This window comes from Anas acuta, chromosome 14 (assembly GCF_963932015.1).
Source record: "Anas acuta chromosome 14, bAnaAcu1.1, whole genome shotgun sequence".
NCBI lineage: Eukaryota > Metazoa > Chordata > Aves > Anseriformes > Anatidae > Anas > Anas acuta.
In genome coordinates this window covers 630,835-647,346 of record NC_088992.1, presented here as the reverse complement: position 1 = coordinate 647,346, position 16,512 = coordinate 630,835, and the positions used below count along the sequence as shown (strand labels likewise).

General features: G+C 61.7%; 2 protein-coding genes and 1 long non-coding RNA gene across 6 annotated transcripts in view; all 3 read left to right on the top strand.

The window, feature by feature from the left end:
- The first annotated feature begins 2,539 nt into the window (after positions 1-2,539).
- POU4F3 (POU class 4 homeobox 3) lies at positions 2,540-4,311 on the top strand. Its single transcript, XM_068697706.1, has 2 exons — positions 2,540-3,002; positions 3,298-4,311. The coding sequence occupies exons 1-2, from the start codon at positions 2,883-2,885 to the stop codon at positions 4,180-4,182; spliced, it is 1,005 nt and encodes a 334-aa protein (XP_068553807.1). The 5' UTR covers positions 2,540-2,882; the 3' UTR covers positions 4,183-4,311.
- Positions 4,312-5,387: 1,076 nt separating this feature from the next.
- Positions 5,388-11,148, top strand: LOC137864021 (uncharacterized). The gene is made up of 4 exons (XR_011101276.1): positions 5,388-5,473; positions 6,505-6,604; positions 9,494-9,556; positions 10,074-11,148. It is a non-coding gene; the product is annotated as an uncharacterized lncRNA (long non-coding RNA).
- Positions 11,149-16,307: 5,159 nt separating this feature from the next.
- TCERG1 (transcription elongation regulator 1) overlaps positions 16,308-16,512 on the top strand; it is a 34,397-nt gene continuing 34,192 nt past the window's right edge. For all 4 annotated transcript variants that reach the window (XM_068697787.1, XM_068697785.1, XM_068697784.1 and 1 more), the window contains exon 1: positions 16,308-16,467. In XM_068697787.1, the coding sequence (XP_068553888.1) occupies positions 16,382-16,467 (86 nt within the window). In that variant the 5' untranslated portion in view covers positions 16,308-16,381. The remainder of the gene's footprint in view (positions 16,468-16,512) is intronic.

Here is a 16,512-nt window from a genome sequence, read left to right as displayed (position 1 = left end):
TGGACTTCTCTCCTCTGTTTGTAAGGTGTAACGTCAGTAGACGGGGCCAGGAGCATCAATATTTTACAGCTTTAATTAAAGGGAGCTCGGCAGCTAGGTTACCCAGTCCGGTTTCTTTCAGAACAGCTGCCTTCGGGAGGGAAGGGGAAGGGGAAGGGGAAGGGGAAAGCTGTCCTTACCAGGGGCAGTCGGCAAGCTGCGTTCTCGGGGTGTGCTGCTGCGGCACCCCCCCAGCCCGAGCTCTCCACCCAAGCATGTGGCGCTTGGCTGCAGCGCAGCGTCTGAGCAGCGCCTGCCCTTCCACGCGGGACAGGAAAAGGAGCTCGCTGAGGGCTCCGGCAGCTCCTTGCTCGAGAGGGAAGGCTGGCAGCAGCCGAGGGACGGAAGAGGAGAGCATCGGCCCCCTGCAAACGCTCTCGGAGCTGGGGGGGGAGACGTGCTCTGGCGAGCAGGCAGTACCTCCAGCCTCATGTCCAGCACTCTGCCTGTATCCTCTTATTTATTTACGCTAACCAGCCAGGCCTAAATAAAGGGAGGATTCCAAACAAAACAACGGTCTGAAATTTATCCCTCTATTAATTACTTCCACCAAAGCGGGGCTGCCTATAAATATGGTGCCACTTTAGATAAAACTTTCATGCAGCTATTTAGGCCCTTTGAAATATAAATGATTTCCTTTAAATTTTTTATCATAAATCAGGGCAGGGAGCCGTGCGGCAGCACGCCGCCTCCCCCTCGACGGCAGGAGGCTGCTCCGCCGAGCCCCGTGCCTGCAGCCCCGACCCGCGCAGCGCCGCGCCCGGCCGCTGTCCGCGGTGCTGCCGGCCCAGCCCGGCCCGGCCCGTTCCTGTGCCCGTTCCTGTGCCCGTGCCCGTTCCCGGCCCCGCGGGGGCTCGCCCCGGCCGCCTGTTCGGCGAGGAAGGTTTTTTCCTGCGCCCCGGCCGGTCGGCGCGGGGAGGAGAGCACCGGGTACGGCCTGGGGCTGTGCAGCTTTCTCCTTGGAGGGGGTCACCGAGCAGCCTGCTGCCCCCTTAGCCCTTATTGTCCCTTGCTGTGCGGTGTGGAGGCAGGACTTTGTGAGTGTACTCGGTGTATGTGGGTGTCTCCTGAACGAAGGGCATCTCCCCACAGGAGCTGTGCCTCTGTTTTCCTCTGGCCGCATCCAAGCTTGTCAGGAAACCAAGCCAGCGCGTCCTTTGGCTCTTGTTCGGTGTGCATTGGGGCTCATAAAGCTCTTGGAAACTCTAAAGCTGGGCGTAGATTTTATTTTTGCTTAAGAACGGGACATTTCACGCTTGCAAAATGCTTAAGTTCACGGACCATCAAGTCTGGTAGGTGCCACGTCTGACCATGTGTGACGATTATGAGAAATCGAAAATAAAGCAACTGCTCCGAAGGAGAATTATGCCAGCCTATTTGGGGCGCTTGGGAGTGGAGTTGCTCTGAGCACGGCTCCACTCGCATTCCCGGGGCAGCCTGCAAGGGGCTCACCTCGCCCAGCAGCCTCCCGACCCCGCCGCGGGGCGCCTCGGAGCCTCGCCGGGACCTGAGGCTGCGCCCACGACGTTTAGGAAGCCCCACGGTCTGCCCACGCGCGGTTTCCTATGAAAACAAATTCCTCGAGGGAAATATTTCCTTGCGTTATCTTGACTTCAACGGAAATGTTGCCCCCTCGTAATGTTTTACCCTCGTAACGCCGACAAACGCTGAAATCAGCGGAATTTTACTCCCCGGCTCCCTCCTCTCGTGTAACGCGGCCGTACTGCGGCCCCGGGGCCTGACCCCGCGGCCCCGGTGTCAGGGGAGATTTGCCCGAGTGAGGGGCGCGGGACGGGCCCGGCAGCGGGGGGGGCACCGGGGCTGCCCGGGGGGCGCAGCCCGAGCCCGGCTCCCTGGGCGGCGCGGGGCGTTTGCTGTGGCGGCGCCCGGGGGGAGCTGGGGGCGCCGCCGCCTTTGCAGTTTGCCGAGCAGCTCGTGCGGTGCTCAGCCGGGGCTGCAGGGGCTCTGCGAGCCCTGCGGGAACCGCACCAGGCGCTTCGCCTTCTTGTGCTTCTGCTTGCGGGGTTTATCCCCCCGGCGAGCGGACACCCCGGCGGCTCCCCGGGGGCTCTCGCGGCCGGGCCCGCAGGACGGGGCAGGGCCCCGGCTGCAGGACGGGGCAGCTCGGCCGCCCCCTCGCTGCGGGCCCTCGGGGAGGGACCTCGGCACCGGCGGCCCTGCGGGAGCCCTCCCGTGCCCGGGCCCGGGGTGCGGGCTCTGCTCTCCTCCTGGCCGAGTCCAAGGAGCCGCCGGGGCCTGGCCGGGCCTCGCCCGGGTTCCGCGCTGTCGGGGAGAAACTTGCCCCCGCCGCCCCCTCCCCTCGGCACCGGCTGCCCCGCGCCCCCCGGCGGCTCCTGGCGGGCTGCCCCGGCCTCTCGCCGGGCGGGCAGGGCCCGGCGCTCCCCCCGACGGCCGCCGCCGCCGGCAGCTCCCGGGCTTCGGGGGCGGCGGGCGCGGCCCCTCCGCTCCCCGCTGGGCCTGCCCGGCACTGCCTGGCCCTGCCCGGCCGGGGGCTGCCCGCCGACCCCCTCCCCTCCGCCCCGCGCCGGTGAGCGGCCCGGCCCCGACGGCGCGTCCGTCCGGCCGCGGGGGCTGGGCTGCGGGGCGCGGGGCTCGGCGCTGCCCCGGTGCCGGTGCCCTCCGGTGCCGCCCCGCAGCACGCCTGCGCGGGGCCCGGGGCTGGCAGGCAGCGTGTAAGATGAGTGAAGGAGCGGGTGGGGGGGGCGCGAGCGGGCGCGGAGAGGGAAGCTCTGTCATTGAAAATAGCTCACTTTGACAGTGGCGAGGCAGAGAGACAACCCTGAGTCGATGTCACGGGCTGCCTACCTGCGAGGTGTGCAAAGATGATGGCCATGAACGCCAAGCAGCCCTTCACCATGCACGCTGCCCTCCAGGAGCCCAAGTACTCCAGCCTGCACTCCAGCTCGGAGGCTATGCGCAGAGTTTGCCTCCCAGCCCCGCAGGTATGTAGATTAAGCATAATTACCGCTTTAAGGCACAATTTTTGACAGGCACTCGCTTAATGTTTTTTTCATGTCACCAGAACAATCGCGTATCTCCGAGCCTCTCTCTCCCCCCCTCTCCCCTCTCCCTCTCGCTCTCGTCTCTGATCCACACGTCTCTTCGAGCAAAGCTTCTGCCTTCATATTAATTTTTATGACCTGAGCTTTGAGGAGGAATCTCTGTGCTCGGCAAGGTTTTTAATCCGGAGATGACAGTATTCCCCACTGACTCCACTATGCGCATTCTTGCTCGCAGCTCCAGGGCAATATATTTGGAAGCTTTGATGAGAGCCTGCTGGCCCGCGCGGAGGCTCTGGCGGCCGTCGATATCGTCTCCCACGGCAAGAGCCACCCCTTCAAGCCGGACGCCACCTACCACACCATGAGCAGCGTCCCCTGCACCTCGGCCGCCCCCGCCGCGCTGCCGCACCCCGCGGCGCTCACCTCGCACCCGCACCACGCCGCGCACCCGGCGCTGGACGGCGACCTCCTGGAGCACCTCTCGCCCTCGCTGGCCGTCGGCGGCCTGCCCGAGCCCCCGGCCGTGCCGGCGCCGCTGCCGCCGCACCCGCTGGGCGCCATGGGCCACCTGGCCATGGGCATGGGCCCGCCGGGGGGCCCCGCGCCGCCGCTGCCCGCCGCGCCCCCCTGCCTGCCCGACGTGGAGTCCGACCCGCGGGAGCTCGAGGCCTTCGCCGAGCGCTTCAAGCAGCGCCGCATCAAGCTGGGGGTGACCCAGGCCGACGTGGGGGCGGCCCTGGCCAACCTGAAGATCCCGGGCGTGGGCTCGCTCAGCCAGAGCACCATCTGCCGCTTCGAGTCGCTGACGCTGTCGCACAACAACATGACGGCGCTGCGGCCGGTGCTGCAGGCCTGGCTGGAGGAGGCCGAGGCCGCGCACCGCGACCGCGCCGCCAAGCCCGAGCTCTTCGCGGGCGCCGAGCGCAAGCGCAAGCGGACCTCGATCGCCGCGCCCGAGAAGCGCTCGCTGGAGGCCTACTTCGCGCTGCAGCCGCGGCCGTCCTCCGAGAAGATCGCCGCCATCGCCGAGAAGCTGGACCTCAAGAAGAACGTGGTGCGCGTCTGGTTCTGCAACCAGCGCCAGAAGCAGAAGCGCATGAAGTACTCGGCCGTGCACTGACGGCGGCCCCGGCCCCGCCGCCCCGACGGCTCCGCACCGCGCCGCGGCTGCTGCGGGACGGGGCGAGGCCGCGCGGCCCCGCCGAGCGCCCGGACGGGGCGGGCCGGGCCGCCACCAGCCCCCCCGAGCCCCCCGGCACGGCCGAGGCGCCCCGGGCCCGGCCCCGGGCCCCCCGCTCCGCCGCCCCGCGGCACCGACGGCTGCCGGGGCCGGGCCGCCGAGCGGGGCCGTTCCGCGGTGCCCGGACCCGGCGTGGCGGAGCGAGGAGCCGCTTTCGGAGGCTCGCCCGCACCGGAGCCGAGCCCCGCGGCCGCGCTCCGCGCCCCTCCCGGTCCGTGCGTCCCGCCCGCCCCGTCCCGTCCCGTCCCGTCCCGACCCTCCGCGCAGAGCTCCGGCCCGAGCGCTCTTCCCCACCTCGACTCTGGAATAAAGGCTTTATTTTTCAACCCGAAGGGGCCGTGTCTTTTCTGGCTCCCTCTCGTGTCCCGAGCTGGGCGGACGGCGCCGGGAGGAGCGAAGGAAACGTGCGCGAGTGCGAGAACAACGAAAAGCCGCCGGCGGTGCGATTCCCCCGGGAAGCGGGACGAGGCTTCGCCCCGCCGGGCCCCCGTTGTGCTGTGGGCGCCGCCACCCCGGGCACGGGCGACCTGTGCCCGGTGCCCGGTGCCGGTGCCCGGTGCCGGTGCCCGGTGCCCGGTGCCCGCCGCGGCGATGCGCGGGGCCGCAGCCCCTCCGCCGGGGTTCGAACAAAAACTCACCCAAAGAGCACCTACCGCGGGTTCATTTCTGATGCTGTTTAAGAGGGGAAAAGGCTTTTATTTATGATTCCCAGAAGCACCTTAACGATTAAAAATTAATGGTGGAAGCGCGCTTCTGAATATTTCACTTCGGCGTTTCACGGAGTGACAAACACCGAGCCGCGGAGCCGGGCCTCGCCCTCCTCCCCCATTAGGCAGCGCCCTGACAAACTCAGCCTTTTAATTGCGGGGCGCGGGGAGCCTGAACGCTCCCTGGCTCCGGGTGCTTCCGATCGGCCCCAATGATTTTCCCCCAATCAAACGTCCTTTAATAATAAATGCCCTCATGCCATTACATTATATTGCGGGTTCTGAAAATTTAAAATAAGGGTGATGCAATATTAATTGCCTGCCGGAGTATAAAAAGGGCAGAAGGCGATTCAGACGGCATCTTTTCCCCGCCGTCCACTAGGACTTCAGCAAATCCTCTCCGAGGCGCCTCTCCGAGGCGGAGCTCGGGGCTCCGAGCGGGCACTTTGCTGTAGGAAGGCCAGGTAAGAGCCGTTTCCACCTCGCCCCATTCCCGCTCACGGCTGCCGGCGCCTCCCGCCGCCCTCCCGTCGGGGCTGCGGCTCCCCGGGCCCGACGCCCCCCGGGGCTGCGGCGCCTCCGCCCGGCCCAGCGGTGCCCTGCGAGCCGCCGGGAGGGGGCCGGGGCCGCCCGCCGGGGCCGGGCCGGGAGCAGCCCGCGGGGCGCTGGCGGGGGCTGCGGGGCTGAGCTCGCCGCCCCCCGTCCCGCAGCCCGCGGCCGGTGCCAGCAGCTCCCCGGACAGGAGGTGCCCGGGCTCCGCGGAGAGGAACACCCCCACCCCCACCCACACCCCCACACCCCCACACCCACCCCCACACCCACCCTCACACCCCCACACCCCCACACCCACCCCCACAGCGCACCCGGCCGGTGCTGCTGCCGGCGGCACGGTGCAGCCTCACGCCGCTTGGTTCCAGCAAGGCTCAGGAATAACTTCAAGCCTCCTGGCGCTGCCCTCAGACGGGTGTACGATTCTCTCCAGCTTGTGTTAAACCCAGCTCAGCCAGGTTTAGCTCACGTAGCCTGTGTTTCCGCTCACTGGTATTTATTAAGCCTACGCTGCAGCTATGGTGCCCTTCTCACCTGTTCACTTCTGGGAGGGAAATAGGACCCTGCTTGTTCTTACAGCGGCAAAGGTGTCCACGAGGTTTTATTTTTTGCGACTGTTCTTATTTTGCCCATGTTTGTGTGACAATTTTGCATTTGTCCTTTTTGGCCAGGTCCCAAAAATGGCTTAAAGATGTAAAACAACTCCTAAATGAACTTTAGACCTCAAAATCTACAATTACTCTCCCTGAAACAAGAGCTCCCGTGTGCTCCTTCTCTCCTTCACATATGCTGGCCAGTGAGGTCTGAGGCACCTGATCCTTCTTGCTTGTCCTCCTCTGCTCCCAGTTCCTCTCCGCACGGAGACAGAGCTGCCCCAAGAGGAGCTCCCCGTGGCTCAGGCTGAGATGATTCCCCTTGCCCAGATTTCACTCTCTGTGAATTCCAGGTTTCTTTCTCCTCTCCACGTGCTGTTCTGTGCCTTGCTCTGCCCAGATGTGACACACAGGACCTGAGTGCTTCACTTGGGGTTTTTCCTTGGAGCTCAGGTACGTTTTGTTTTAACCACCGTTGATGCCTAAGTCTTTCACTGGGTTTGGCTGTCAAAGCTCCAGCTCCAGGTGCATACACTGAATACAAAACTCATCTGATCCTCCTGGAGCTGAGGAATAAGTTCTTTTGACTGCAGCGGGAATAGTTTGGAACTGGTATTTGTTGCTGAGGAGGCACGAAGTAACAGCACATATTTTCTTCCTGGTGTAGGGGACAGTGCCCTGAAGCTGGGAAACAAAGCCAAGGGGTGATCAGGGAAGGGTCATGGCTGTGCCTGGCTCCATCCTTCCCCTGGGGAGCCCCCGGGCACCGGCTCCACCCCGGCTTTTTTGGCCCAGCCCCTCCTGGGGCGGGCAGGTGGGGGGCACCTCACTCTGTGCGGATGCCAGTTCAGGAGGAGCTGCTGCCAAAATGCGGCCCCTCGTACCCCTGTTCCCCTCCAGCTGTGTGAGGATGCAAGATTCCTGCTTCCACAGAGGGCTTGGGCTCTTGCTGCTGCCCAGTGGGTCTTGTGGCAACCACCCTGTGATAGTTAATTCCTTAACACCCCCCAAACACACAGGCAAAAGCTCCCCCCAGCCCTGTTAAAACAAAACCATCCAGGCCAGTCTGCTGTCCTGGCGAGCAGGGGAGCTGCCTTCAAACGGCAGCCGGGGCAGAAAGCAGAAAGTGAAACCTGGCCTGAGCTGGAAGATGGGCAGCGGAGAAAAATGCTCAGTAAAGCACATGCGTTTGAGACAAAGATCCAGCAGGCAAATCCCTTTATATGGTTTCTGAACCACTAACAATTGATTTATTATTTTTTTTCCCCATTCCGTGCTTGTTCCTTAATATCCTGCTTTCTGTCTCCCGGGGACTGCACACGAGAGATGAAAGCAAAGAAAACCAAACAAGCCATTGGCGGTGCTCACTCAATTGATTTTTACACAAAATTTGCCTTCATGCATGAAGGATAGAAAAATGATCCCATTAATAATGAATAACAAAAACAAATGCAGGGAGGAAATCAATAGAAGCACATCTGATATCACAGGGAGATGTGCGAGGAGGCCCCAGATGCACAACGGCAGGGGCAGGAGGAGCAGGGGGCAATGGGATCGGGGACCCCCAGCCCCTGCCCTGTGCCGCTGGGGGGGGGTGGCCCAGGCTTTGGCCCCTGCTCTGGTGGGTTTGTTAAGGTGAGGAGCACCGCCTGCACCTGGCAGGTGTGGGACCTGCGGGTTACACAGGCATCACGGAGCTGTTCGGTGACAGCTGGGCTTGGGGGGTTGCAGAAACTTTAGCCCTAGCACATCCTGCTTAGCCTTGAACTTGTCCTAACATTGCCCATCCTATCCCTATCCCATCCCACCCCATCCCATCCTGTCCCATCCCATCACCGTCCCCGTCCCCATCCCAATCCCAGCCCAGCCGCCCCAACCCCCGTGTGGGGGTGTTTCAGCCCCGCACCCGGTCCATCTCTTCCCCACAGACGACCTCAGACACTGGGGGTTTTGCTGCAGAGCCCGGTGGGCCCCAGGCAGCACAAGTTGGTGTTGGCCCATCCCTGCCTGAACAAACGCCGTGCTCAGCTCAGCAGCAATGGGGCTTCCCTCTCCTTCCTCCCCTTCTTGCAACTCCAGTCAGTCTGGGGACACCGAGTACTCGTTGCCACAGGCTTCATGTGGGCATTCAGAGCAAACACAGAGCTCTGTGGAAATGCACTGCCGCAAACCCTGACGCTTTACACCGATACGGAGCAGCAGGAATCGGCTGCAGTCCTGCAGGTTTTCCAGTTCTTTTCAGAACAGAGCGTTGTAAAGCAATTAAGTGAATTTGTCTTTAATGCCAGTAGTTGTGCTCTGCGTTTTGCCTGGAAATGTTAGTTAGTTTTATTCCGCCATCAAGACATGACTTAAGCTTTGTTTCTAAAGTAAATTTAGAGCTACAGATGGAGATCCGTGTCACAGCGTTTTGTGGAGGAATGAAACAATGTGCAGATGAAAACGAAATGCTTTGTTTTAAAATCCAAAGAGAATTAAAAATGTGCAATAATGCTATATAAATCTAGATCAACTGTTGTAAAATAGTACTGACACCAGCTAAACGTTGCCAACCCGCCTGGTGAAAATGAAGCCCTGAATGCAGCACGTTAGGAGCGCCCGCACCCTCCTCTCACGCCGCAGAGGCTGCGGGTGCTCAGGGTCAGCCAGGTGCCAGACATTTATTTCTGGTGTGCGTGGACGCAGGGAGCTGGTGGCAGGGATCAGGCAGCGCTGGCATTGGTGTGAGATCAGAACGGAACAGGCTACGTGGAAACGGACTTCTCATCTGCAGATCTGCCCTCTCTGCCAGGGGCTTGTTGCAGACTAATGAAATGGTTCTGGGATGTGGTGGTAACAGGAACACATTCAGGAACGTTTTACAGTTCAGCGCCCTGCTGCTTCATCCCAAGGACGGGGTCCCACAGCCAGTGTGTGCTGAAGGAGAGCACCAGGTGGCTGGACGCAGAGCCTGCAGGGACTGGGCCGGGGCTGCAGAGCGTGGGCGTGCGGGGGGACCCCCGACAGCCCCAGCCGGGTTAACTTCCCCCCCGCACCTTCAGTCCCTGCCACAGGAGCGCCCAGCGCCACCCTGTCCCCAGGCACAGGGTTCAGGGATCAGCTCCCTGCCCCCCGGCACCGCCTGGCCCCGGCAGCCCCCGCAGCACCCCTGGGTGCCGCCCTGCGGGTGGGTGGCTGTGGGTGCCCGAGGCGTGCCGGACCCCTCCATCCACTCACTTTCCCAATGGAAAAGCTGGGACAGAAACCAAGCCATCACCCACCAAAAGAGCAAAGCATTCGGATAGTGCAAAGGCACTAAATAATTCAGCACCTATTTAAAAGCACAGCGTTTTGTAATTTCAGTGGAACCGCCCCGGTTTGACTCCCCACATCTTCGGCGTGGAAGGAGATGCTCCCAGCAGGCAGGTGAGCTCCTCTGTTCAGGAGAGAAAGAGGCAGGGAGCAGGTGGGGAGGTTAATCACACTGTCAGCATTTACTTGCTTTTTAAACTTGCATGAGTTTGGAGATCAAAATGGAGAAGAGATGTAGGGCAGATGGATTTGCAGGGAAACCTTTGATTTTTCTCCTCCTGAGGCTGGTGTGTCTAATGCATGCGTCCTGTGAGTTTACCAGGTCCTTGTTTACACGGCATAAGCCCTGCCTCCAGGACCTGGAAGCACCGGGAAGGCACCCAGGGAGGACCGGGGTGCAGGGGACGTGTCTGCACCCATGGGTGGCTGGGAGGGGCCCCACCAAGGACACCACGCTGGGGACATCGCCCCGGGATGAAGTTGTCTGCTGGGGACTGCGCTGCTGGCCCGCTTCTGAGCAACAGACGGTCTCTGCAGAAACAGGCCCTGAGTTACCCTGGCAGAGCTGCCTGTGCCTTTGCAAATGAGAGTGAGTGTGATTTAATGGATTTCTGCTTCATTGTGTGCACAGAAAATGCATCTCCACCCGGGAGGACAGGATCCGTGTGCTGCCAATACGCCTGGGCTCCAGCTCCTCTGATCCCTGCGGGACCGCAGGCGGTGGGCAGCAGGTGCCGGTGCTGCAGCTGGGGGCTCACTCCAGTGCCCGCCCCTGCAGAGCCCCCCCACCTCACCGCAGGCGTCCCAGCGCCTTGTGGCTGCATCCTGAGGTTGCTCCCAAGCAGCAGCCGGAGCCACTCGTGCTGCTGCGGGCAGAAGGCAGTACGCTGGCACCGGAGCCCGGGGCCAAGGTCAGCGCTCTCCGCCAGACACTGGCTGCGCAGAGCTCACCGGCCGCTCACACTGCCAGAGGCAACGCGAAGTGCAGGGACAGCAGCGCGCTTGGGCTCGGCTGAGCTACTTGTTCTGAAAGAGAAGCCAAATGGGTTGGAGCTGTTTGTGCTTTCAGACACCCAGCGAGCAGAGCCACACGCAGAAGCTGAAGTATTTATGGCACACAAAGAACATCCCTTTCATCTTCAGTGTTTGAAATCTTCCTTCAGAGCCACCTGTGGGACAGTGCTGCACGCAGCTTGCCCAAACACACAGTGTAATTCGCACAACAAAAACCACATAAAAGAACATCAGGCCTGGAGGACAAACCCCTGAAAAATCAGGAACGCTTTAGGCACGAGGACTGAATTTTCAGGGCCTGCGTGGGATGTGCACAGATGCTCCAGCGGGGTGTCAGAACTCACGGCCACTTGCCAGAGCCCAGGGCCCTCCTGCAGGCCCCCGGCAGCTCTGCCCCGTGCAGCGGGCCCCGAACAGCCCCGACCCTGCCTGGGTGCCGGTGGGGCTGCGTGCCCAGAGCCGGGGGCTGGCCATCGGCCGGGGACAGCAACCTGCACGGAGCTCCTGGCACAGCCCCACCGTGAGCGCTCCTTGCTCAGGGAACAGGAATAAGATGTGGCTGGGGTCTGAGTCAGAGACAGCATTTAAAGTTTGAGACCTTGGTTGATTCTGAATACGTTTGTTTTTCCCCAAATGCCAAAACAGATTAGTCTACAAACATTGCCACAGCATGGCCTGAGCGCAGCTCTCTGCCTTTAAAAAACAAACAAACAAACAAACAAACAAAAAAAAAAAAAAAAAGAATACAAAACTCCACCGTCCTTCTTTAGGTAATGCAGTGAGAACTTGTAAAAGCATCTGAGAAAACATCCAAGCTCCTGCTTGTTTCCTGGTTGGTTTTTATGCTCTGCAGATCCCCCAGCAGCTGATGGCCCTGGCCTCAGGGCCGGGCGATGGCACGGGGCAGCTGACGGGCAGAAGGGCTGTGCTGCCCCCCCCAGCCCCGTGCTGGATGAGGAACGGGACGGGCGGCTGCAGACGGGTCAAGAGAGGCGAGGGGGAGCTGGGACCAGCTCCAGGGGGTCAGCCCCGGTGCTAGGGCTGCCAACGGCACGGCAATGCCTCACGGCTCAGAATGCGGCCAGCAATCTCAGTGTAAAGAGGGAAGGAAATACTCAGAAATACCTGTATTGCTGGGCATTTACAAGGGTGAGAAAGGTGATTTTTTTCCCAGTAGCTTTCTAAAAGGAAGGGAGCAGTGAAAGCACCGGCAGCATTTCGAACAGAGCGAAGCATTTTCTGTGTCAGAGATGCCAGGGAAGGAGGAGCCGCTCGCTTCCCATGCGGTGAAGCAGCCCGCAGGGCTTCCCACCCAGGGCAGCTCCGGCTGGAGGTGGCGACCTGGTGCCCTGCACTGGGCTGTGTGGCCACCTCCAGCTGCAGCACGGTCCTGGGGGGCCGCGGAGGGGGGCCCCTTCCAGCCCCACGCCGACAAGGCCTGGGCAGCCAGAGGGTGTAGGAAAGCTGCCCGGGGTCCCGCACAAACAGGGCGCGTGAGTTAGTCAGGTTGTATCAGCAGCTCCACATTGAGACGGGCTGGGTGCCACGTGCGTGCACATTAACATGGAAAACACATTAGTCCCCGCCGCTGAAACACGAGCAAATTGGTCATGGGACTGGATGTCCTGGGATTTAACACTGATGCCGTTCCCCAGGACTCATGGCAGACCTGAAGCAGAGCCTGAAATGCTCCAATTTACTGCACTCCCCGGCAGCCGAATGCACAACAGGCCGGGAGGGCTCGCCTCAGCGTGCCCAGCTCAGTGTCAGCCCCCAGCCAGCTCTCACGGTGCCTCCGGGAGGAGCACATCTCAGTGCCCCGTGCAAGGCCTGCTTTTGGGGTGCCCTGCTGCACCGTCTGGCTCTACGCTGCCCGGCGGCCCTCCAGCCCGGGCCGGGGACACTGCCTGCACATGGCAGCGGGGATGTGAATCCCTGACAGTGCTTCAGGAGGCGCCCGGGCAGAAGCAGAGCTGTGGGCAGGAGCTGGCAGGAGGGCGAGGAGCACCCCATGTCCCTGCCACCCCCCGGGGCCTGCCAGGGGCCTGGTGCCACAGGCGCCCCAGGAGTGCTGGTGTGTGGGGCCGTGCCACGGCACCCCGAGCTAGGCCTGAGGCCCCCACTGCCTCCGGGGAGCACCGTGCTCAGCCCTGCCCCAGGGAACCGGCCCTGACGGGGCCTCTGCCGGGCACCTCTGGTGGGCTCCTGGCTGCTGGTGGCCGGGCGGCTCCGCAGTGTCCGGCCCCGGCCAGGGGAGCGGTTGCGGGGAAGGAGCAGCAGAGGCACCGGGAGCTGTGGCGCAGGAACCGGGGGAGCAGAGCACCTAGGCACATCAATAATTCATAAAATGCCAGCAGCAATGAAGGGAAAGAGGGACCAGAAGTAGCAGAACAGAATATCATAAAGCTTTTTAATGGTCTTTTTCCATTAGTGTCAGATATGTGGCTGTTTTTCAAGCAGGGGAAGTTCCCCTGGACTACCACACACTTCGGTGTCCCCGTCACACCGTCCCTCCCGGCCAGGGCATCAGGTCCCAGGCCCCAAGTGCAGCCAGCAAGATGGGGCTGACATTACTCAGGGCTATCGCGCATTTTCAGGGGGGTTTACAGCATGGCATGGCACGGGCTGCAGATGGTACCCCTTGTGGAGGTGCAGCAGGAGCATAATTGTGGTGTGAACACTCAGCAGAAAGGCTCAGCTCCAGCATCATTGGCTGGGTTCACCCTACAACCTCTGAACAAGCCCGAGTTTGGGAAACCTTCTGCTTCGCTGCTTGTGGGCACATCCTCCTCCATCTCTAGCCGCACCACAGCTGAGCTCCCTGGCCCACCTAGGATCCACAGACTCCCCAAGTACAGAAAAATCTGGATTTTTTCATATAAATGTAGGGGAAGAATGAGGCCACAGGGTTGGTGAAGGGTTTAAATAACATTATCCACACTGAGGGGCAGAGGGACAGGTGCTGGGCACCGCGATGCAGTGCGGTGTGGGGCGGGGTGGTGCTGTGCAGCGTGGTGCTGTGCTGTGCTGTGCCCCTTGCTACAGCCCCACCGGTACAAGTGACGCTGGAGGTAAAGGCAGCTCGTTGCTTCCAGCCAAGTGCCTGCAGATCTGCGACAGCCGCTGCTCTGGGGCTGCACATCATCAGGGGACGCACAGCCCCGCTGCACAGCGGTGCTGTTTGCCACGTCAGCCAGCGATTGTGCGTTTGTCAGGGATCGCTGCAGCTGGGGGGCTGTGGCCGGGCTGGCCCAGGCAGGTCCCCGTGCAGACCCCAGGCACCGTGCAGCAGCGAGGGGCGAGGCAGGGCAGGGAGTGGGACTGCAGGGAGTGGGAACGCCGGGGGCACTGCCAGCCCCCTGGCAGCGGGGACCCCCCCCGCGGCCACCCGGTGCCAGCTCGGGGCTGCCGCCCTCCGACACAGCACCCCCGGGTCTCCCTGGCAGATGCTGGCACCGCGGTAGCCTGCAGGCCCTGCAGACAGCCCAGGGCAAAAATTTTAATTCAGCATCAGACTTCAACCTGAAATCTGAAAAAATGGAAAAAGAATGACAGGATGTCAGCATCTCTGGGCCCGTGCGGCTGAGCTGCGGAGCACAGCTACGTGGCACGGGGGCTGTGGGGTGGCACCTGCCCGCAGGAGCCGTCACCATCGCGAGGGCTGTGACACTCCCTGGCAGGGGAAACCCAAGGACGGGGCTGGGTATCAGCTCCTGTCACACAGCTGCAAAGAGGAAGACAAAGGCCACCTGATGCGACATAAGGAACTTGGGCAGCTTTGAGAGGGGCTACCCAAAACATAAAATTTCAAGCATCGTTCCTGCATGCCTGGCAGGGAAGTTGGATCACTTAAGAAATACATCTTAAAAAATCACAACAACCTGAACATTTGAAAAGGCTGAAGGTTTAAAAATCTCTGTGGAAAATGCTCCCTCTCAACCAGCACCCACAGCAGCAGCCCCACGCTGTGACACCCCAGAGCAGAGCCAACTGCTCCCGAGATGCCCTGAAGCAATGAGACCGTGGGTGCTGCCGTCAGAGAAGGGATTGAAACCAGGCTGCTGCTGGCTCCCTGGGTGCAGGCTTTTATAAAAACCTGTCTGGACAGATACCCAGCCTGCCCAGAAGACATTGCACTCATACTGTCACAACATCCCTTACTGCCCTGCAGAGCCCCAGTCACCAAAGCTGCTCTGGTGTTGGGTTTGCCCCTGAAGGGCTCCATCCCTGAGACCCAGCACTGCCAAGGCCTTGTTCTCCCAAGGGGCAAACCCAGCGGTGTGTTTCCAGCCCAGACAGCAGCTCCGAGGTTTTGCTGCCTACAACGTGAGTGAGCAGCGGGAGCCAGGCTGGTGTCTGTGTCCTGTTGGTCCTCTTTCGTATCTGCATTCTTGGAGTGTTCCCTGCTGGTTAATTAGTGAGGCTATTGCTGTCAACAGCAACTTCTGCATTCAGAATCCAGATGTGGACTAAAATCTAGGTGAGGTTTAAATGTATTTTAAACGCAAGCTCATCACAGCGACTTGCACTGTGCACCTCAGAACTAATTGCTCGTGAAAGAGCTGCAGCCCAAGAATTACTGGCTGTTTTTTTTTGTTTGTTTTGTTTTTTAGAAAAGAAATCTGAGCAGTAAGGGCGGGGGCTGCGGTGCAGCGGGGCTCCGCATGGAACGGGGCCAGCTCTCCGCTGAACACGGAAGAGGGCCTCGCAGATGCTCCGATCTGCCAGCCCGTAATTAATAAATTATTGAGACAATCCTGAAACAAGCGGATGAAAAGGGGGATGAAAGGCAGTAGCGGCAGACAGACAGCCCCGCTGTTTGGGGAGGATCTGAGCCGTCACGTCCAGAAATCGTTCTGATCTCCTGCCGTCACCAAGCCGAGCCCTTCTGACGCACCTCGGCCCCGTCCTGCGGCTCCTGGGGGTGCGGGCAGCGGGCCCGGGGCTGGCAGCCCTGCTGGGACCAACGGGGCCATGAAGGAGCCGGGCAGCAGCAGCACCGGGAGCCTCAGCACAGCGCTACCGACAGGTCCCGCAGCGGTGCTGGTGCTGGCAGCACTTCAGGGAAAAAAGCTCCTTGGGCTTTTAGTCTGTTATTGTTGGCAGAAAGAGAGGTGGGAAGGGAGGGAGCGTGGATGGCTGGGGCCCTGCTGGGTTGGGTTATTTATTTACTTATTTATTTAACCGCTATTTTTTTATTTATTTATTTAGACTGTAATTATTTATTTATTTATCTAACGCTTATTTATTTATTTATTTATTTATTTATTTATTTAGCCTGTATTTATTTATTTATGTATTTAACCTGTATGTATTTGTGTATTTAACCTGTATTCCCTCAGCCTCCCCGCTCCCCGCTCCCCGCAGCCCCTCAGGAGCCCCCTCCCCGAGCCCCCTCCCCGTTCCCCCCCCCGCGTCCCGGCCCCGTCAGCGCCCCCCGGCGGCCGCGCGGAGCCCGCGCTGCCTCCCCATTGGCCGGCCCTGGGCCGCGCCCGCTCATTGGCTGCCGCCCGAGCACCGCCCTCTTGCACGTCACGGGGCGGGCCGCTCCCGATGTGACCTTTGTGATTGGCCGTGCGCAGCGGCCCGCGCGGTCTGATTGGTTCGCGGGGATCCCCCGCTCTGCGCGCTGATTGGGCGCGGCTTCCGTTCTTTTTTTTTTCCGCCTGGTTCCGCCTGCCGTGACGTCAGTTCCGGCCCGCTCTCGGGTCACGTGAGGCGCGACCCCGCTCGGTGGGCGGGGCGGGGCGGCCCCGGCAGCCAATGGGGACGCGCCTGGCTGCCCCCATTCAAAGTCGGCGGGCGCCGCGGCCAATCGCGGGCCGGGCCCGCCCCCTCGCCCCGTGACGGACGCGCGGCGCGGCCAATGGGGCGCGGCGGGGCCTGGCCGGGGCGGCGGCGGCTCGGCGGCGCTGCGAGGCGGCCATGGCGGAGCGGGGCGGCGGCGGCGGCGCGGGGGGAGGCGGCGGCGAGGGCGAGGCGGCGGCGGAGCGCTTCGGGGGGGACATCAGGTGCGGGGCGGGGCCGCTCTGACGCACGGCCCGGCCCGGCCCCGC